This window comes from Gopherus evgoodei, chromosome 4, assembly GCF_007399415.2.
Source record: "Gopherus evgoodei ecotype Sinaloan lineage chromosome 4, rGopEvg1_v1.p, whole genome shotgun sequence".
NCBI lineage: Eukaryota > Metazoa > Chordata > Testudines > Testudinidae > Gopherus > Gopherus evgoodei.
Window position 1 is genome coordinate 127,717,807 of NC_044325.1, and position 20,042 is coordinate 127,737,848.

The 20,042-nt window shown below is 57.9% G+C and overlaps 2 protein-coding genes across 10 annotated transcripts; one reads left to right on the forward strand and one right to left on the reverse strand.

The window, feature by feature from the left end:
* The first annotated feature begins 8 nt into the window (after window positions 1-8).
* On the forward strand, window positions 9-6,996 carry PPP1CA (protein phosphatase 1 catalytic subunit alpha). The gene is made up of 7 exons (XM_030561026.1): window positions 9-167; window positions 1,655-1,786; window positions 2,058-2,288; window positions 2,866-2,970; window positions 4,903-5,126; window positions 5,984-6,118; window positions 6,568-6,996. Exons 1-7 carry the CDS (start codon window positions 113-115, stop codon window positions 6,676-6,678), a joined length of 993 nt encoding a protein of 330 aa, XP_030416886.1. The 5' UTR covers window positions 9-112; the 3' UTR covers window positions 6,679-6,996.
* A 1,212-nt stretch (window positions 6,997-8,208) lies between these two features.
* RAD9A (RAD9 checkpoint clamp component A) lies at window positions 8,209-15,131 on the reverse strand. 9 transcript variants are annotated; one of them, XM_030561016.1, is made up of 12 exons: window positions 15,032-15,131; window positions 12,859-13,062; window positions 12,529-12,599; window positions 12,085-12,219; window positions 11,485-11,599; window positions 10,907-11,006; window positions 10,065-10,174; window positions 9,690-9,796; window positions 9,522-9,586; window positions 9,137-9,259; window positions 8,670-8,889; window positions 8,209-8,502 (listed from the first exon to the last, which is right to left on the reverse strand). In XM_030561016.1, the coding sequence occupies exons 2-12, from the start codon at window positions 12,890-12,892 to the stop codon at window positions 8,398-8,400; spliced, it is 1,185 nt and encodes a 394-aa protein (XP_030416876.1). In that variant the 5' UTR covers window positions 12,893-13,062; window positions 15,032-15,131; the 3' UTR covers window positions 8,209-8,397. The 9 variants fall into 9 exon arrangements, with proteins under 9 accessions (XP_030416876.1, XP_030416883.1, XP_030416882.1 ...); XM_030561023.1 differs by having other exon boundaries at window positions 15,053-15,072; XM_030561022.1 differs by lacking the exon at window positions 15,032-15,131 and adding an exon at window positions 15,000-15,024.
* Window positions 15,132-20,042: the final 4,911 nt, after the last annotated feature.

The window sequence follows — 20,042 nt, forward strand, 5'->3', positions numbered from 1 at the left end:
GTCAGTCAGAGCCAGGCTCTCAGGCCGGACCTCGCGGAGCCAAGCAGGCGGGCGGGGGGAGAGTGCAGCGTGAGGAGCCCAGGAGTCCGGGTCTCCCCCCTGCAGAGCCGCCATGTCGGAGGGCGAGAAACTCAACTTGGACTCCATCATCGGGCGGCTGCTGGAAGGTGCGGGGGGCCGGGCCGGGAGGGGCCCGAGCGGGAACAACTGAGGGCGCGGGGTGGTGCTGGGCGTTTGTCCGGTTGGCTCCTACTCCCTCCTCCCGCACAGGCTGGGCTGGGGCGGGGGGCGAGCGCTGCGGCTGGAAGGGCCCTGGCCGGGCGCTCCGGGAAGTTCCGTGTTGACTTTCTGGGTTCCTTTGTTTTCGCTCGGGTCTCCCTGCCTGCAGTGCGCTCCTGGGCGGGGGTCGGGGCTGGCCCTATGCGGTCGGGGGGACCCGGGCTCTGGTAGCGGCCCGGCCGCTTGCTGCTTGCCCCACGCCGGCCGGGCCCATGGCTTGTACATTTCATGGCAAACCCGGGTGGGACGCGCTGTTCGTAGGCCCCAGGGAGGAGCTAGGGACTCTCCCATTCCCGGGGGCGTGGTGGGGACTTGATCTCAGCTGGAAGGGGAGACCCGGTCGTCCTAGTGTGAACTCTGCTCTCCCAGTGCTGTTAACAAAAGAAAGGGGGAGATTAACTGTTACTTCCCTGCACACTTCTAATACTAGGGGTGTTTGGGGGGGCGACCCTAGCTATGCTCTCTAGGGAGTAGTTGACCCCTGGGGCTGAACCCTGGACGGGAGCAGTTGCTGAGCGGCAGATTATCTGGTCTCACATCCCAGTGTATCACAAAGAGAAAGCAAATGCATCAGTTCTGTGGGGAAATTGAGGCACAGAGGAAGGGAGTGGTCCAAGATTACAGAACAGTTCAGAGCTGGGGAAAGAACCCAGGTGCCCGATCTAACAGTCCAGTATCAGCTGTTAGGCCACGCTGCTTCTTAAAGCATGTGTATTCTGCATCCTGCAATGTTGAAAAGGACTCTAGTATGACCAGGAGCCAGGGGGTGGGGAATGGGATACAGGACCTTTCCCCCTTGTGGGCACCAGCTCTGATCCTGCCCCAGGGTGGGAGAACTGGCTGGCTCAGAGGGATGAGGGAATGGGATATGGTGTCTTTCTCCACTGGGGGTGGTGGGTCCAATCCTGCCCCAAGGTGCGGGGACTGGCTGTCTGAGAGGGGTGAGGGAATGGGACGCGGGGCCTTTCCTCTGTAGGGGGTGCCACCTCTCCTCTGACTGGCAAAGTGTCTGAAGATCCCATCTGGGTTCTAGCCAAAGGTCCTGTGTGAAATGTCTGTGCTGGGTCTAGGTCCAGCCTCACTGCGCCTCTTGAGCCGGCTGCACAGAGCGGGTGAGGACCTAGGCTGGGCCAGGGCTGCTTGGTGCCTCCTCCCCCTTTGCTGGTCTTGAGTCACCTGTTAACCTGCCCTTGTGGGTGGAGGGGTGGTGGTAGTACACAGGCTGCCCAGAAAAGCCTCAGGCAGTTCAGCCCTGTAGCCCCTTGGAGTATTCTAGCTGGAGCCGGGGCCTTGCCCTGAGCTGTGGGTGGGTCTCTGAGCAGTGCAGGGGCTATGACCACAGCCCGGCAGAGATGCCCACTGTTCTGTGTTGCAGTGCAAGGGTCCCGACCTGGCAAGAATGTGCAGTTGACAGAGAGTGAGATCAGGGGCCTCTGCCTCAAGTCACGGGAGATCTTTCTGAGCCAGCCTATCCTGCTGGAACTGGAAGCACCACTGAAGATTTGCGGTGAGTGAGAAAGGTCAGGGGGTTGGAACCTTCCTCCCAGTGGCCGTGGGGGAGAGGCTGGGGGAATTCCCTGTACCCCTTGTTCACTCTGGGGGGGTTCGTTGGCTCAGACTGGGTGGAGAGGCCAGGGGTGGTTCTGTGGCCCCCTTGCTGGCTGTTTCCGGAGGTGGGAGGGATCTCTGGGCCTGTGCGGGGAGGACCCTGGCTCTGTGGGGGAGGTGGGTTAGGCTTGGCTGTGGTAGCTACTGTACTCACCTCCCACCCTCTCCAGGTGACATCCATGGGCAGTACTATGACCTGCTGCGGCTCTTCGAGTACGGCGGCTTCCCACCTGAGAGCAACTACCTCTTCCTGGGCGACTATGTGGACCGGGGGAAGCAGTCGCTGGAGACCATCTGCCTCCTGCTGGCCTACAAGATCAAGTATCCCGAGAACTTCTTCCTGCTGCGCGGCAATCATGAGTGTGCCAGCATCAACCGCATCTACGGCTTCTATGATGAGTGTGAGTATGCCCCCGCCCGGCCCTGAGTCCCCCCCAACCCTGCTCCCCTCACCCTTACCATGAGGGTGCCAGCATCAACCGCATCTACAGCTTCTACAATGAGAGTGAGTGTGGTCCTGCCCGAATGCCCACCGCCTGGCCCCCCGAATCTCCCTCCACCCTGCTTCTCACCCCTACCACGAATGCGCCAGCATCAACCACATCTATGGCTTCTATGATGAATGTGCCTGCATTGCTCTGCCGCGTACTCTTCATGTCCTCCACTGCCCCACATCTATACTCTTGTACCCCCTCTGCCCTGACCACTGTATCCCCTACACCCCAACCATGAGTGCGCCAGTGTCCATGGCAGAGAGCAGCCTCTGCTCCATATCCCATGTGCCCAGTAGCTAACCCTAAAGTCAGACTGGCGCCCCCTACAAAGGAAGGCTGTGTGTGCTGTTGCTGCACAGTTCACTTGGCTCCCTATATGGCCTGGGTCTCTTCCAGCAGGTCAGGGCCCAGCCTTGGAGGCGGGCCCCTCTCACGTGTCTCCCTCAGTGGCTGGGCCCCCATCCCCCACCATTGTGTCCCACAGGCAAGAGGCGCTACAACATCAAGCTGTGGAAGACGTTCACTGACTGCTTCAACTGCCTGCCCATTGCCGCTATTGTGGACGAGAAGATCTTCTGCGGCCATGGAGGTTTGGGAGGAGCCGCAGGGTGTGGTGGCCAGTGCTCTGTGACCCTGTCCCCAGGAAGGAGGGAGACAGCATAGTGGGGTGTTTCAGGAATTCCAGTGTGGGCTTTGTCCAGTAGAGGGCGCTGCTGCAGAAGGCAGAGGGTGCTAGGCACCATGGGGCTGTGGGCACTTGATCAGGACAGGGTGTTGTCCTGGGGGTTGGATGGGGGGGTGTTGGGGCAGGGCTAATGGATGCTGGGAGGGCTGTGGAGGACACATCTGGGGTGGGGTGCTGCAAGGCAGAAATTGGTGGGGCAGGGAGTTGCTATAGGGGCTGTGTATGGTGGGATTTACCAAAAAATCCCTAGGTTTTACAAAAAGTATTCTTTTTCAGATTTTCACCCTACTTTTTGTATCATTCAAATATATATAACAAAACTTGTTTGATTAGTAAAATACAAAGCTTTGCATGAGCTATATGTATCACAATAATACATTAGTCTGTGTGTATATGCAAAGCTGCCTGTTGAACTAAGGCTATTTCTTGGTCTACAACAGGGATGGGCAAACTATGGCTCGTGGGCTGGATCTGGCCCGCGAGATTGCCACCCCCGTGACGCCACAGGCCCCATGCCATTGCTGGAAGCGTCTGGCACCATGTCCCTGCAGCCTGGGGGAGGGGGGGCAGGGGCAGAGGGCTCTGTGCGCTGCCCTTGCCTCCAGGCACCGCCCTCCACAGCTCCCATTGGCTGGGAACAGGGAACCATGGCCAATGGGAGCTTCGGGGGAGGTACCTGCAGGGGAGGGCAGTGCACAGAGCCCCCCCCCCCCCCCCACAAGACACCCCCCCCCCCCCGGGCTGCTGGGATGTGGTGCCGGCCACTTCTGGGAGCGGTGCGGCATGGGGCCAGGGCAGGCAGGGAGCCTGCCTGAGCCTCACTGTGCACTGGTGCCATCCCGGAGCTGCTCCAGGTAAACAGTGCCAGGACGGAGCCTGCACCGCAACCCCCTGTCCTGAGCCCCCTTGTACATCCTGCGCTCCAACCCCCTGCCGCACCCCCTCCTGCACCCCAGTCCCTGACCTGAGCCCCCTCCCACACTCCGCACTCCCTCCTGCGCCCCAACCCCCTGATGAGCCCCCTGAATTCCGCCCCGCACCCCAACCACCTGTCCCAGCCCTACATTCATGGCCCTGCATGTAATTTCCCCAGCCAGATGTGGCCCTCAGGCCAAAAAGTTTGCCCACCCCTGGTCTAGAAGATACACACAAGAAACGAACAGGCAGCGTGCAAGCTCTGAAGTGCGTGCACATCTGAACATACTGATGAATCTCATGCTCACCATGTATACGTTTCAAGATGTTAGCAGATAACGGTTTAAAGATCTGAGACGGTAAAATGGGAAGAAAATGAAAATCTGTATCAGAATACATTTTGGAACACAAAGAAGTATTCAAAAGTTTTCAAAAGTAAAAATAGGAGAAAAGGATGAAGTTGAGTGTATGCGCTGCAAATTGCGTGGCCCAATTATTAAAAATAAATATTTATAGGCTAATAGTTCCAAGTCTACACCAGTAAACTGTTTGTTAGAATGAAAAGCTTTATTTGGGGATTAGAGAGAATTGTTTTCTTAAACTCAGAGGTGGCGTGTTTTGAGTTCTGTTTTAGTTCTACAGCAAACCACATTGATAAATGGAATTCACAGCATTAATCTACTAATACTTTCCCCCCATCCTTCCGTCCACCAAAATAAAACTGATATTTACCCAGAAAAATTATTTTTGCACTGATTTTCACCTGGTTTCGTTGTTGTGGTAATAAACACTGATAAATTCCTGGTGAAAATTAAATAAAATAAAAACTGAAAACGAAGGGCCCTATTAATATGCTACCACAGCGGCTGGAGCTTCTATGAGGGGCGGAATCTAACAGACTGATTTCCTCCCTCCCCTCAGGACTCTCACCAGACCTGCAGTCGATGGAGCAGATCCGCAGGATCATGCGCCCCACGGACGTGCCAGATCAGGGCCTGCTGTGCGACCTCCTCTGGTCCGACCCCGACAAGGATGTCCAGGGCTGGGGCGAGAATGATCGCGGCGTCTCCTTCACCTTTGGCTCTGAGGTGGTCGCCAAATTCCTGCACAAACACGACCTGGACCTTATCTGTCGGGCACACCAGGTACCAGCCTGGGGGGAGCCCAGCACTAGGGGGATTGAGAGGCATCAGAAGGGCTAGGATAGCTGGGGGTTGGTCATGTTAAAGCATCGTCAGAGTGGATGGGTGGGGTTGTGGGTCTGGATGGAGGGCATCGTCAGAGCTGTGTGGGGTGCTCTGCTGGTCGGGTTCCCCTGGCTTAGGTACAGGAACCTGCTGGCTGGGGGTAGTTTGCATTGTTTAGGTCAGTCTTTCCTGCACTCCAGCCCACACCCCTGCCCTGAGCCCCTTTGTACATCCCACAACCCTCCTGTGCCCCAACCCCTTGCCCTGAGCCCGCTGCCGCACCCATCCTGTACCCCAACCCCCTGCTGCACCCCTCCCATACTCTGCATCCCCTCCTTCACCCCACCCTCTTGCCCTGAGCCCCTTCCTGCACACCGCACGCAGGAGCAGCTCTAGGTATTTTGCTGCCCCAAGCACGGCAGGCAGGCTGCCTTCGGCGGCTTGCCTGTGGGAGGTCCCCGGTCCCGTGGATTCAGTGGCATGCCTTCAGGAGGTTCGCCGAAGCCATGGGACCAGCAGACCCTCGGCAGGCAGGCCGTCGAAGGCAACCTGCCTGCTGCCCTCACAGCGACTGGCAGTGCGCCCCCCTGTGGCTTGCCGCCGTAGGCATGCCCTTGGCATCCTGGTGCCTGGAGCCGCCCCTGACCGCACCCCCTCCCACACCCGTGCGTCCCATGTGGGTGACAGAGAGGGGTTAGTCTGTGGTACCAGGCTGTGCCTGTTTGGGGATGGCAGTGTCTGGCAGAGCTGGGGGCATGGAGTGGGGTGCCTGGGGTGGGTAGGGCCAGACTCTACCTCCTGTCTCCCTGCCCCAGGTGGTGGAGGATGGTTACGAGTTTTTTGCCAAGCGCCAGCTGGTGACGCTTTTCTCAGCCCCCAACTACTGCGGCGAGTTTGACAACGCAGGAGCCATGATGAGTGTGGACGAGACGCTCATGTGCTCCTTCCAGGTGAGCCCAGGGCAGGGCAGTGCTGTGCCCAGCCTGCTGGGGCAGAGGGCATGCGGAGCCAGCACCATGGGGCAGCCCTGGCCCTGCAGCCTGAGCTGCCTGCCAGGGGGAACGTGGGGGGAGCTAAGAGGGGTGTTAGACCTCAGATGGGATAATGGCAAGTGGGGGAGGAAACCTCCTGCAGAGGACAACCCCCATTCCAGTAACGGCCCAGATGGGGAAGGGTCTGGGCCTTAGAGGAGCTGTGGGGCTGAAGGAGTGTGGGGAGCTGGGGGGTGTCCCCATGGCAGCCATTTCTTCAGACAGGGGGCGGGGCTCTGATTTCAAGAGCAGTAGAGCAGCCCCTGGGCTATGGGGGCTGGCATGGGCCCTGGCCCACCTCTTGTCAGGGCAGGGCACAGCAGGCTGGGTCCCCCTTCGGCACATCCAACCTGCCTCTCCTCCTGCAGATCCTGAAACCGGCTGATAAGAACAAGGGCAAGTATGGGCAGTTCAGCGGCCTGAACCCTGGCGGCCGCCCTGTCACACCCCCGCGCAACTCGGCCAAGGCCAAGAAGTAACTGGCTACTCCCCCTGCCCCACCCCGTGGACTGGGGGTCCCCCTCACTGCCCTGCCCCTGGCTCTCTGCACAGAGGGTCTCTGCTGTCCAGTGCCTGCCCTGCCTGCCTGGGGCAGAGCTGAATTATTATTTTTAAACTCCTGGAGTTTGATACCAAAAATCCTGCTCTGGAGAGAGGGGGCCAGGGAGGGCTCTTGATTTTGGGGGAGTGGGTTTAATCTTTTTGGATCAAGTCTATTTTGCCAGTTGAGCCCCCCACCCCTCCCCCCTAATGCTGAGATGATTTCTTTTTGAATAAATATTTACCAGAAATTCTTACCCTGCTGCCTCCCTGTCCCCAGCCTGTGGCTATGCAGAGAATACCCTGTCCTGCCCTATGCTGAGGCTCTAATACTCCTGGGAGTGGAGAATGGTATTTCCCCATAGCCCCTGCCTGCAGCAGCCAATGCCACAGGAGACTCCTGCCTGACCTGTGAGCAGGGACCTAGCCCTGGGCACATGCCTTCCAGCCCCCAGCATCTCCTGACCCCACCTGGGGCACAGTGCTGATGTGCAGCCACTTCTGGGGAGAGCTGTACTTCCCCTATACCATGAGTGAGGAGTGTTATGGTGGGGCCCTGAACTATGCTGTGATCTACCTTCCTGGTATGATGGAGGAGAGCAGGGGGCCACAGCCCCCGCAGGGACCTTGATGGCTCCAGGAGCTAAGGGGCCCTTGACAGGAAGGGGATGTTGAGGGTGTCAGAGGCAGCTGAGCCCAGACTGCCCCCTCTTTAAGGTGGGAGAAGGAGGCAGCAATGTGGGGGTCACTGTAGCAGAGGACCTCAGGGGGTGAACTCAGCTGCCTGGGAGGGGGTATCACAGCCATTACAATAGGGGGGGGGTTGCTCTTCCTGCCTCCAGTGTGGCTGGGAAGCAGCAGGGCTGATACCAGCCAGGTGCCCAGGAGCGGAACCCAGCCCCCCACTCTGCCTAGTTTGTGCACCCCAGCAGAGGGGGACAATCTGGCAGCTTCCCTCAGCTGTGGTAGGTGCCCTGAGCACTGGCAGCTGCAGATTTCCTGGCTTCTAGCCAAGGAAAAGGGGTGAGGGGGAGATGACTGGTTACTGGGCCTCAGGGCTGGGTGGGATTGTGCTCCTGGGGCAGTAAGAGGGTTACTGTGTGCCCCAGCCACTCAGCCTGCAGCCATTGCTAGTTCAGCTCCATAGCCAGCCCCCTCACAGCCAGCTCCAGCAGTTCCCAGGAATTCACTCTGAGCGAGGACAGTCCCCACAGGGCAAGCTGGGGGAGATAGATACACCCCCTGCCCCAGGCTAAAACCCACCAGCCCGGGAACTTGGTTATAGTAAGAGGCATTTGGGGGATGGAATAGCCTGCCTCCCACTCCTGGCCCTGCCTCTGCAAGGTGCATGAGGGAAAGGATCCTGCCTGCAGCACCCCCCCCCCCCCCAAACTGGCTGGGGGTGTTCTGCCCAAGGAGAGGTGGGAGCTGAGCTGCTTCTCCAGCCCCAGCAGCAGCTCTGCAGGCAGCAGACTTATAAAAGCTTTATTTACCAGGCCATGTTTATTCACAGTGGCTCAGAAGCAGCAGCCCCACCTATTCTTCCTGCCCTGCTCCAGCAGAGTTGAGAGGGTTGTAAAGTCCAGCTTCTCCACACAGGCTCTTGGGGGCTTTTTGGGGGGCAGGGGGCTTGGAGCCAGGCTGCAGAAGGTGACCTCTCAGGACTCTCCCTCACTGTCCTCAGCCAGCACATCCTGGCTGGGCCCTGGATGGGTCCCAGCCTGAGATGGGGTCAGCACCGACCCAAAGAACAAGGAGCGGAACTAAAAGAAATGCAGCAGGATGTAGGAGGAGGGGAGAATTCCCCAGCTTCTCTCTCCACCCACATGGTCCCATTCCCTCCAGGCTTCAATACAGGCCCTGCCATCCCCCACCATCAGCTGGGAATCCACACAGCTCCTCTCCCCCCCCCCCCCCACCCGGTACATACCTTTTTCTGTGGGGGGGTCCCTGGCACAGCCCCCTCCAGGTCACTCTCCATGGCACTGCTCTGTGACTCCAGTCCAGCGCCTGGATGGGGGTGTCTCTGGGGAAAGGTGGGGCTGGAGGGCAGCCCTAGCCCCTCTTCACATGTGGTCTCCATGGCAATCATGTAGGAGTCAATGTCATCACCTGTGAAGTCATCATCAGGGGTAGCCGTGGGAAAGGCACTGTGGGAAGAAGGGAGCAGGGCTGGGACCAGAGTCAAACCCTGCCTCTGGAGATGGGGTCCTTACCCCTCCCCACTGTGGCCAGCCCAGTATCCCACAGAAGCTGCTGCTGCTGCCTGAGTCTGCAGACAGCCTGCAACAGCAGCCCATGAGGGAGGTGGCAGCCAGCCAGTCCAATGGAGCTGTTCACTCTGACCTCTGATGACAACTGTGAGTGCCACTGTCAAACTCTCAGGCCTCTGCTTACCCATTGGCTGGACGGGCCTGCAAGGTTGTGGAGTGGACTTGTGAGCTGCTGTTGGGGTCTGACAGGGTGGCGAGGACCAGGTGCACTTCCAGCAGGGGGTCTGACAGAGTGAAGATGGCTGGCCTGCAGGGATATAACAGGAGACTGAGACAGATGGGGAGGGGAGGTCCAGGACTCTACAAGGACAGCACAGGGTGTGTACAGAGATTGAGAGAGAGAGAGAGTGAGTTGCAGCAGAGGGCTAGGGAGTCCACATGGGACCCCAACCAATCCAGAGGGTCAGGGCCAGGGAGTGTGAGCACATGATCTCATCTGGGGAGAGCCAGCTCAGGACACTGAGGTAAAGGGAGCATCCCCACCTCACAAGGGGCTGGCCTGGACATACCTGCCAGGGGAATCAAAGTGGATGTTGAGAGGCAGGTTGGAGGACTCGGCGAAGCTCAGGAGACCCTAGGGGCAGACAAACAGGGTCAGTGAGGCAGCCCCACCCTCAGCCTAGAGCAGAAGAGCTGGGGGGGACAGGTGGGGGGGCAGGTTGGCTCTGTTCGCTCACCCTGAACTCCTTGAGGCAGAAGGTGACATGGGACTGCTGCTGCACCTGGATGTCCTGGAACTCGTCCTCGGAGAGGCACAGCTCGGTCACCATTGTCCTGCTGGGTTCTGGGGACAGAGAGGGATCTAAGCATCAGCTCCCCGGTGTCCCCACACTGCCAAGCCATTCCCTAGGACCTACTGGCCACTCTATAAACTGCTGCGAAAACCTCCCGCCTCAGAGATGCCAGCCAAACCAGACCCCAAAGCTTGTCGAGTGGGATATGGGGCCCTTCCCCTCTAGGGGGTGTCAGCTCCAATCCAGCCCCATGGCAGGGGGACTGACCCATGCTGTGTCTCTTTGGGATGAGACCCATGGAGGATGGAGCTGGCTCACCTGTCTCCTCATCCAGGTAATTGCGGAAGCTCACCTTCCCGGCAGGGCTGACCCCCAGCGTCACCTCAGCCAGCGTCACCGGGAAATGGACCACAGCGTCCACCAGTACCCTGCCACCAGAGGTGAGAGAGCTGTAAGCCCCACCCTACAGATACAGCTGCATCCTCCCACCCCCTCTGTGCCAACCCAGTGCCCCAGAGAGCTAGCTGTGCCCTCGATCCTCCCACCCCCTGTGCACCAACCTAGTTCCCCAGAGAGCCAGCTGTGCCCCCGATCCTCCCACCTCTTCTGTGCCAACCTAGCACCCCAGAGAGACAGCTTCTGCCCCATTGATCTTCCCACCCCCTCCATGCCAAACTAGCAACCAAGGGAGCCAGCGTATGTCCACACTCCCCTCATCTATACCTATGGTTCTCAACTAAGGGTCTACAAGGGTCCATGGGGCCCTGCAGCTGAAGCCCGGAACCTCAAGTCCCTTTCCCCTACGGGGCTGAAGCCAGAAGCGAGGCTGCAGGACTGAAGCCTGATGCCCCAAGCCCTGGCACCCCAAGCCCCGGCACCTCATGAGGCTGAACCCCTCTTCCCATCCAGTGGCTGAAGCCCAGAGTCCCAAGATCCCACACACACTGCAGCTGAAGCCCCTGAGCTCCAGCCCCACAGGGCTAATGTTTCTCCCACCCACAAGAAGCCCCTGCTCAGGCAGCTGAAGACTGGAGGCCTCCCCACTGGGCCCTGGAGTTTTTATAGCATGCAGGGAGGCCTCAGGAAGAAATGAGCTGAGAACTCCTCAGCTATACTTCATGCTTTGCTTCCTCTCCCCCAACTCTGCAAAGCTCACTCACCGGGCAGGGGCACGCAGCGTGTTGGCACACAGCTCCTTGTCGAAAACAGCCTGCAGCAACTCACACTCTTGGAATGACAAGTTGTGGGTCTTGGTGACTCCTGCCAAGGACATCAGGACAGCAGCTCAGGGCCAGGGCCGCCTTTGCCCCTGCATCAGGACCATCACCAGCCCAGGACCCACCCCTGCAGATCCTCCCCAGTACACCTCACCAGCCTGGCCCTGTGTTCAATAGGGAACCAGGCTGGGGGTCTGACCCTTGGAAACTGCACACCCCCCCCCAGCTTCACTCATCCCTCGCCTCCCCCTCTTCTGCTTTCCAGTACCATTCACTGCAGGGCCCCCTCTGCCCACCTGGCTCCCAGCTCTGCCCCAGCCCTCCAACCCAACTCACTCCATCCAAGGCCCCTGCTACCTTTGCTGGACCCCTGAGGTGCTTCCTGCCATTAGGGAGCCCTCCAATCTCCCTCCTCCACCCTGCTAATAGGGCTCCCTTGATGCCCCTTCTTGCCCCAGCAGGACCACCCAGATCCTCGCCTCCCGCCCCACTAGGGGGCTCCCCAGCAGCAGTGCACTCACCGTACTTGCAGTGCAGCTGCACGACCAGCCGGCTGGCCCGGGGGTTCAGGGAAATCAGACACTTCTCCACCATCTTTTCCAGGGAGGGCAGCGAGCGGAACACACCCAGGAAGGACTAGGGGGCCACAGACACCACCTCGTCACCACCTGCACCTCCTATCACGCAGCTAGGAAAATGGCTCCCAGCTCCCCTGCTGTAACCACAAGACGCCTATTCCCCTCCCAGAGCCAGGGAGGGAACCCAAGAGTCCTGCAGATTCACACCAAGATTCTTTCTCATGGAACAGAGTGGTCCCAAGCCCTGATCCCCCCGCCCAAATGCCATCTACACTCACTGTCCAGGGCAAAGAAAGCCACAAGCTCCTGCCTCCTGCAGGGGAGCCCCTGGGACACAGGGACTGGGCACATAGGCTGCGAGGAGACAGCACAGGCCAGGGTGTAGCCAGGGACACATCCCTGAGCCCAGCTCTCCCCTCTTCACCCTCCACCCCACACCATAGCGCCAGGGCCTTCTGCTTGGCTTCCCATATCCCAGATATCCCTGGGCCCTGGGGCATCCCTCTGAGGCCCGCCCTTGACGCCCCGGCACAGCAATCTCACCTTCATGAGGACCTTGCAGCGGAAGGTCTCCCCATCGGGGTCCAGGCTTCCCTCCTCATAAAGCTGGAAGAAGAGCGGGGCGAATAGGAAGCAGGCATAGGCTGAGCGGGAAGAGTTCACAGCACGCAGGGAGAGCTGTGGAGAGGAAAGCCAGCCCCATCACTAACCAGCCCCTCTGCCCCCCCCCCCCCGCCCAGGAGAGCCAGACCCATCATTGACCAGCCCCCTGGCAGGAGAGCCAGTCCCTCTGCCTCCCCCATGGGAGAGCCAGCCCCGTCACCAACGAGGGTGTGACCCAACTTGCTCCTCTTGGAGCTCAATGATAGCTCCAAAACCCTGTTTGGAAACCCACCCCCCCTTTCTCTGCTGACAACCCCCTTCAATTCTCCCCCCCCTCAGATCAGAAGGGTGCCCCTCACCAGTTAAAACAACACCCCCCCTTACCCCATCCTCTGTGGGCTCTACGTAGAGCTCGTCTCCGATGCGGGACAGAGAGTGCACGGCCTTCCCTATGACTAGGGGGGAAGGAAAAAGACAGTGATCCAGGGCCAGACCCATTCCACCCCCACTCCCCTCAACTCCTGCTCTCTGAGGCAGAAAAAACAGCCATTTGGAGGCTGCGCCCCCTAGAGGCGAACGGTCCTGTGTCCCATTCCCCACCCTGCTGAACCCAGTCCCTCTGCCCTGGGACCAGATGGGAGCCAATGACCCTTGGAGGAGAGGCCTCACATCCTATTCCCCACCCCCATGCCCAGATGGTAGCCTGGCACACACCTTTGACATTGCCCCCGGTAACAAGGCACCTCATGGCCACAGAGTAATGCAGCTGGGCTCTCCCCACTCTTGGGGGGTGTGTGTCAAATCCCAACCCTGGTCAGAGCACTGTGAACCCCGAGATAATCCAGCCCTGTGGTGGGGAGAGTCTGTGCCTTCGGTGCTGCACTGGGTCCTCTGCAACGGTCTAATCAGTACAACATGCTAGGAAGAAACGGGAGAGAGACCACACCCTAGATAATCAACTCAACACATCTCCAACTCCTTTCCCCTGAAGGATCCCAAAGCACTTCCCCTGTATGCACAGGGATCCCTCACCCAGCACTAACATGCAGCCATTGCTGGGGTGGGGCTGGGCAGCTGTTGAACAGCCACACAGGAGTGCTTAGCAGAAAATGAAGGAGAAACCCTGTCAGACTGAAGCTCCAAGAAGAATCAAGGGAAGTAGATTCACTTTCTTAGTCCCCTGCTGGAGCTCCTAATCTTGCCCCTGCCCTGCACGTTACCCCTCTTCCTCCCTCATTCCCTTGCCCTTAGGCCAATTACCTCCTCCAATCACCTTCCCTGGAGTCTCCCCCTCCAGCCCCCTGCACATGCCCTGGGGTTTGTCAATTCGTTTCTGGTACCGAGGCCCAGCTCCTAAACACAACATCCCAACTGCCTCAGCTCTGCACAGAACAAGGCTCATTCCTGCTGTTGTAGACACATACATAGCATCAACCTGCACCAGCCTTTCCTGCAGCCACATCCTATCACAGACCCAGGTGGTCTCCTTTGCCATCTGCCCCTTCTGGCCACTCTGGCTGTCCCATCTCCCAGCCAGGTTCTGGCTGGCAGATCACCCCTCCCAGGTGTCACAGCTGCACCTGCCCATTCAGCGCCTCATTTTGCAAGTCACTGCCCACATTCCTAACCTCTCCCCTTCTTTTAGTCAGCCCCCTTCTTCCCCGGGGAGCCTTTCTGTCCTGTGCTGATTGCAACTCCTGCCATTTTCACAGCAGCCACAGGTCTCCTTAGTGAGCTGGGTGCGCCCTCCTCCTGGGCTCTGGCCACACCAGGGTAGGGAGATGGTTTAGTCACTGTTATTTAGCCATCTAAACACCCAGCCAAGAGCAAATAAACTGTACTTTAGATGTTTAGCATGCGCTGAGCCAGTCAACGTAATGCCTGGGTTTGTGAGACTGAGCTAATCTAATGCTGTTTAAACCATCCTTCTCCTAAATCCTAGACTGGACATGGTCACTAACCACACTGGTCACCAAGGCCATACTCAACTGGGATGCCTGAGGTTGGGATTGGAGACAGGTGATGAGGGTCCCAGCCCAACCCTCCCTACAGCTCTCTTTGTTAGCACGGAACCTGCAGCCCTACTGTCAGTTTTTGCTACTCTCCATCTGTATCCCCATCCAAATGGGTCTGAAGGGCCTATTGATCATGCCAGCACAAGAGCAGCCTTTCAGCCAAGGAAACAGAAGCTGAAGGGGCAGATGCTGTTGTCAATGCAGTTGTGCCACTGCTGGGGGCATCAACAGACTCTGCAGCACCCAGTCCTTCCCACCACACATTGCCCCCCCTTGGTACCTGTCCTGTCCCTGCCGACCACATGCTGTCCCCCAGCAACCTGTCCTGCCCCACCCACGTACTACACACTACCAGACCTCCACACCATCTCCAGCACCCTACCCCATCCCCCACCCCTTTCCTGTCACACTCCCACACATCCCACCTCCCATATTCCATGCTGCTCCCCTAGTCCTTACCCATCCGATCCCCATACCACACACTATCCAGCTGCACCCAGTCATACCCCTCCCCTCTCCTTCCCTCCACCCTGCCGGCCCCGCATCACGCCCTGCCCTGCCCAATCCTATCCCAAGCCACCCCATGCATGGGCCACCATGCCTGCCAGCGCCCTCCCAACCTCTCTTAGCCCCGCCCATCCACCGCGCCCTGCCCATTTTAGTCCCGCCCCATCACACATGTTCTCGGGCAGCGCTCCCCGTCCATGCTCGGTGCTGCTTGGTGCTGCCCGGTTACCAGCGCAAAGCGGGGCGTCCCGCCCTCCCGGACACGGGGCGCCGGGGCTGCTGGAGAGACAGCACCTCTTCCTGATGGTCTCGTCCAGCACCCCCGCCACTCACCCCCAATGGCCGCGCCCGACCCCACTTCTTACCCTGCTTCTGGAACAACCCACCTCCCCTGCCCCGGCCGTCTTCCCATTGGCCGAGCCCTGCCTCGGTGCCGCCTCTTAGCCCGTCCTATTGGCTCATGGATCACGTGGGGGGGGGGGTCGCCTCCTCTTCACGTGACAAAGTCTCCGGAGAGGAGCCGCGCTGGCCCGGCTAGCGAGCACGTGAGCTTCTTGGGTGGAGCCTTGTCTGGCCGTCTTCGCGTCAGCCAGACCTCTTCGCCGGGTGGGCTCGTCTCCTCCTGCCGTTGGAGGAGCCGAATGACGCTGATTGGCTGGGACGGCAGAGGGATAGAACTACCAGACAATCGGGCCTCGAATGTAGGCGGTAGAATGTCGGGGTCTGCCCAGAGCCTCACCCCGACTTAGGCTCCTTCCTCTACTCCCCAGAGTGCCCCTTAGAACCGCCCCAGCGCAGGCTCCTGGCCTCTCCCCAGCTCAGGTCCTGCCCTCACAGACCTTCCCTGGGGCCCAGACAGCCCCCACCCGAGCTCAGTCACCCACTCTCTTCCCGGAGACCCACTCCCAAGCCCGGAAACACACCTCACTAGGCGCAGGCTCCTTTCTCTGCCCCATCTCAGAGATATCCCATCCCTTGAGGCCAAGGCTGTCTCTCTGGCCCCCATTCAAACATACACCTCCCCCCACCCCCTGAGTCTCCTCCCCTGAGTCCAAACTCTTTCCCTCCCCCTGGGCTGCCATCATTCTCTTCTTGCAGACTTTGGGCTCAAGTTCCCTCCCCAGGTTCCAAACTTGCTACCCCAGGTTTGCTGGAAGCTGTGGTCTCCATGGGCAACCACAGTCTGCCTCTTCGTGGCACACGATCCAGGTGGCAGCCCATCTGGCACCTCATCTGGGTACAAGCTGCTCGTGCCGAGGATGAGGAAAAGAAGCAAAGGGGCCAGGAGGAGCCTTTGCAAGGGCTTTCCTAGCCTCTTCCCAACTCAGGATCCTCTGTCAGGTCAGGGGCTGAAGTGCCATCCCTGTGCCCCAGCTGAGCAGAACCTCGCAGCCTCCCCATCACAGCACAGGGGAATGATGACTCACTGCGCAGCTTTGTTCTGGTGAGTGACTGTCAAACCCACCTTGGGAGGCCCTGTACTCATCATCTCAGTGACACAAATGCCTCAAACTCCCCAGAAGCTAGGACCCATGCTAAGGTCTTCCCCGCCTTGTAGCATCACCAGCAAGAATGATTCGGCAGGCCATATCCTGACTTCTGTGCGGTCCCCACCCAAACTGTCCTGTGACCTTTGGGTCACACCCTCAGGTGAGTAATGTGCAGCCACATTCCCCTTCTCCTCCTCACCTTTTGGTTCTGCCCCCAGGTGAGCCACAAAGCCCTAACCCCATTGCCTTCATTAGATTGCTCAAGCATAACCAAGAGCACTTGGCTCATCTAACCATCCTACTGGTGATGTGTGAGCCAGACTAGCCTCTGGTTCCTTCTCCTGTCACTGGGCTGAGTCTATGGGGCTAACAGGAAGTTTTGTTTCCCTGAGAAACAGGAGCTCTGACTGTTACCTCCAACGGGCATTCTGTGCAGCACAAAGGGACTGTTATGCCAGAGGTACTTTTGCTAACTGCAGCTGGTAAATGGAGCTGACATCTCTTCCCTCCTTTCTGTGATGCCAGGCTTCTGGGGCCCTGGTAATCCCATACCCCCTCTCAGCAGCTCTACATGAAGATTCCCTTTAGCTGAGCAGCCCCTTGGCTTTCAGCATTTCCAGACTCTGGAAGTGCTTCTGTAGGTTTGGGAGATTGACTCCTGAATGGGGGAGATGTCTAGTTTGCCATATTGGAGTTTTGCCCTGCTGATGCTGTCCATCACTGTTGTCCTATCTGAGCACCTTCCACACAAAAGATCAATAGCAATAAGGACGTTCCCAGTGACAGGCAGCCTAAGTAGGGAGTTAGGTCCCATTGGTACCCTCACAGGTGGGGACATCAAAGCAGGCATTCCATAACAGATCAGTGGCTTCCGTATGCTTCCGGAACCCATCCTGGCCCCCTGTGTAGCAGCAAAGATGTGGGAATTACACACCTTGAGGGACTGGCCCACGGTTTGAGGGGGGCTAAAGAGATGGAAACTAATGATGCTGGGTAAAGGGCCATGGTGTAGAGGGTCTGTATAGAAAGGGAAAATAAAATGCACTAAAAATAATGGGCAGCAAGCCCAGGATCACGTGTTCCTGGGATGGAGCCTTGAGGGAGTCCAAGGGATCTGGTTTGATAGGGAATTTTAATAAAAAATAATACCTTATGTGGGACCTGCCTGTTGTCAGGCTAGGTAACTGCAAGAATCCCTCATTACTGCCCTCCTCGCATCCATCATGTTCACTTGTGTTGGTTTTTAAAAATGATTGGAGCTCTTTGAAGTAGGGACCGTCCTTTATTCTGTGTTTGGGATGTCTGTGCACTCTCATGAAATGGAGCCCTGATCCTGATTTAAGCAAGAGAACCACAGGGTTAATCCCTTCCAGAGCCAGAGGAGAGATGCTGAGATTATTTTAATTTAAGACAACCTAGCAGCCTTATGCTTAATACTACCACTCTTCGCTTGGAATAAATCTCACGGCCCCTTGAGGCCTAAACCTGTGTCTGAGGCATTGCCCCTCCTTTCTCTCCCACCTCTCTTCCTTTCTTTTCCCCATCTCTCTCTGGTTAATATGTTCAGGGTATGTTACTTAGTTTGGGGAGTAGGGGGGATGGAGGGGGTGACAGATTGAGGTAAGAACCCTTAAGTCCAGGGCCCTCTCTGAATCCCCTAGAACAGGTACAGCCAGGGAAGCTGGAGGACCAAGTCCCCACCGTCCCTGAATTAGCTTGTTAACTCTCTGGCACTGTAACTCCTTGGCTTCTCTGCTGGGAGCCCATTAGGTGGTTCCCATTAGGATTGTGGATGTGAGAACTGGGTTCAGATGCACCAAACGTGTTACATATGGGATTTCTATGCCCACCATAGAATGGGCTCTGGATGCAGTCCTGCAGAGAGGTGAAGAACCAGAACTGCATCCCTGTGCTCCTGCAGTGGGATCTGGGTTTAGCCTTCATAAGGAGGAGAAGAACTGGAACTGGACATTAGTGGCCCCTGGAAGAGGCTCTTGGCACAGCCCCTTTTCCTCCCAAGAGGAAGAGAAGAACCAGATTTGGTGTTTAGAGTGTCCGTTCCAGCTCTTGAACAGCAACTGGGCTCCTATGAAGCGAGCATCCCCATGAGGATCCCTGGCCTCGGGACTCAGAGTTTTATGGAGCTGTGGATAGGACACAGCTGGCTGAGAGCGTGATGCACACACCTCTGCAGTGTCCAAAGCTATGTGTACCCCTCCCTTCCCAGATCCTGCACTGACTAGACACAAGGGAGGTTAACACTAGGTGAGGAGTGGTGGGGGCTTGAGTCTGTGGAGTCTTTAAATTAGGTCAGAGAGAGTCTATAACCCCCTCTGGGGGAGACTCCCACACCCACACAAGGTCAGTCTCATCGTAGTGTGACCCTCCCAACCAACCAACCTACTCACACTGGGTCAGCTCTCCCAAGCGCCACCATCAACTTCTCCCCTACTCCTCATTCACACAGGGTCAGTCCTGCCTATTCCCCAGCACGGCCCTCAGCCCCACCCCTGCAATCACACAGGGTCAGCACTCCCTGCTTCCCAGAACTGCTCCCCTATCCCACATTCATGCAGGGTCAGCACCCCCTGCTTCTCAGCACTGCTTCCCCACCTCTCACACAGGGTCAGCTCCTGCTGCTCCACAGCACTGATCCCCCCACATTCAGCTCCCCCCAAGCACCATTGACCATACTCTCACAGGACAGCCCCTGTACTACTGCTCCCCAGTACTGCATCTCCACACTCAAACAAGGTCACCCCTCGCTCTCCAGTACTGCTCCCCTGCCCCACCCTCTCACAGACTCAGCCATCACTGTCCATCATGTTCCCCCCCCACATAAACACACTCACTCAGGGTCAAGTCACATACACTCCAGAACCATTGGCTCCCTGCAGAGATTGTCCTGACCAACACAGCAGCCAATCCATATAAATCTTTATTTATTTTCTGTGAGCTTTGTTTTGAGAGACAGACAGACACAGCTGGTCTTTCAGTCCTGACAAACTCTTGCATTTCATGTTCTGTCCAGCAGAGGGTGACAGGTGCTTATAACAGCACTGAGAAATGGGGAAGCCAAGTGTCTGCTGTGTGTCTGAAGAAATCCCCTGGCTGGCTCCCAGCTGAGTCACCTGGAATCCCCTTGGAAGTGGGAGGGAACAGAGCTGCAGGCTGGGCCCCTGAGATCCCAGCCCCAGATTCTCACTTTGGGGAGGGAGCATTTTAGAGGCTTGGGGAGGATTTAAAGTAGGAAGTTGAAGAGTCACCAGAGTTCCAAATCTCCCCTCTGCAGCGGTTCCAATGTCTGGCTGTCTGGTCTCAGGGGTAGGGGACTGCTGTCCCACATGTCCCTACGTGTCTCACTGTGAGGCTACTCTTCTTTCTCTGATTCTCATATCCAAGGGGACCTATAGACTCAACTTTCACTCCTTCAGGGGTGGGATGACGGCATGGAGGGAGCTCGGGGGTATTCAACTATCGCCCAAAGCAGAGAAGAGAGAGGGGCTGATGAGAAGGCATTAGAGATGGGTAGGTGGCACGGGGAATTGATGAGACAGAAGGAGAAATGGGTGCAGTCTAGACAGGAGAGTGGAGGGGTTAGTGGGAAAGGGAGGGAAGGTGGAGTGAGCAGGGATGGGAGCGAGTCCAATGGAAAGGTCAGCAAGTGGGAGGATTGGCTGGCTGGTGGCGCTGCTGGAGGGCGAATGTGCAACTCACGCTCTGCAGAAAGTGAGGTCAGCCTCCCACAATGCTTCCTGTGACGTCGCCCAGGAGTGGGGCGCCTGGGGGGTGGGCAAGAGGAGCTCAGCTCGCCTGCCAAGGGATAGGAGAGCTTGGCAGCCTGCCAGGGCGTGAGTTACCCACTGAGCCAAGCTGGCCAGGTGGA

Coding starts and splice junctions, on each gene's coding strand:
- PPP1CA (XM_030561026.1), top strand. CDS start 113: ATGTCGGAGGGCGAGAAACTCAACTTGGACTCCATCATCGGGCGGCTG. Junction 5,127..5,983: donor TTATCTGTCGGGCACACCAG/GTACCAGCCTGG, acceptor TCCCTGCCCCAG/GTGGTGGAGGATGGTTACGA. Junction 6,119..6,567: donor CGCTCATGTGCTCCTTCCAG/GTGAGCCCAGGG, acceptor CTCCTCCTGCAG/ATCCTGAAACCGGCTGATAA.
- RAD9A (XM_030561016.1), bottom strand. CDS start 12,892: ATGAGGTGCCTTGTTACCGGGGGCAATGTCAAAG. Junction 11,600..12,084: donor GCTGCAAGGTCCTCATGAAG/GTGAGATTGCTG, acceptor GTGGCCCCCTAG/TCCTTCCTGGGTGTGTTCCG. Junction 11,007..11,484: donor GCAGCTGCACTGCAAGTACG/GTGAGTGCACTG, acceptor TGTCCTTGGCAG/GAGTCACCAAGACCCACAAC.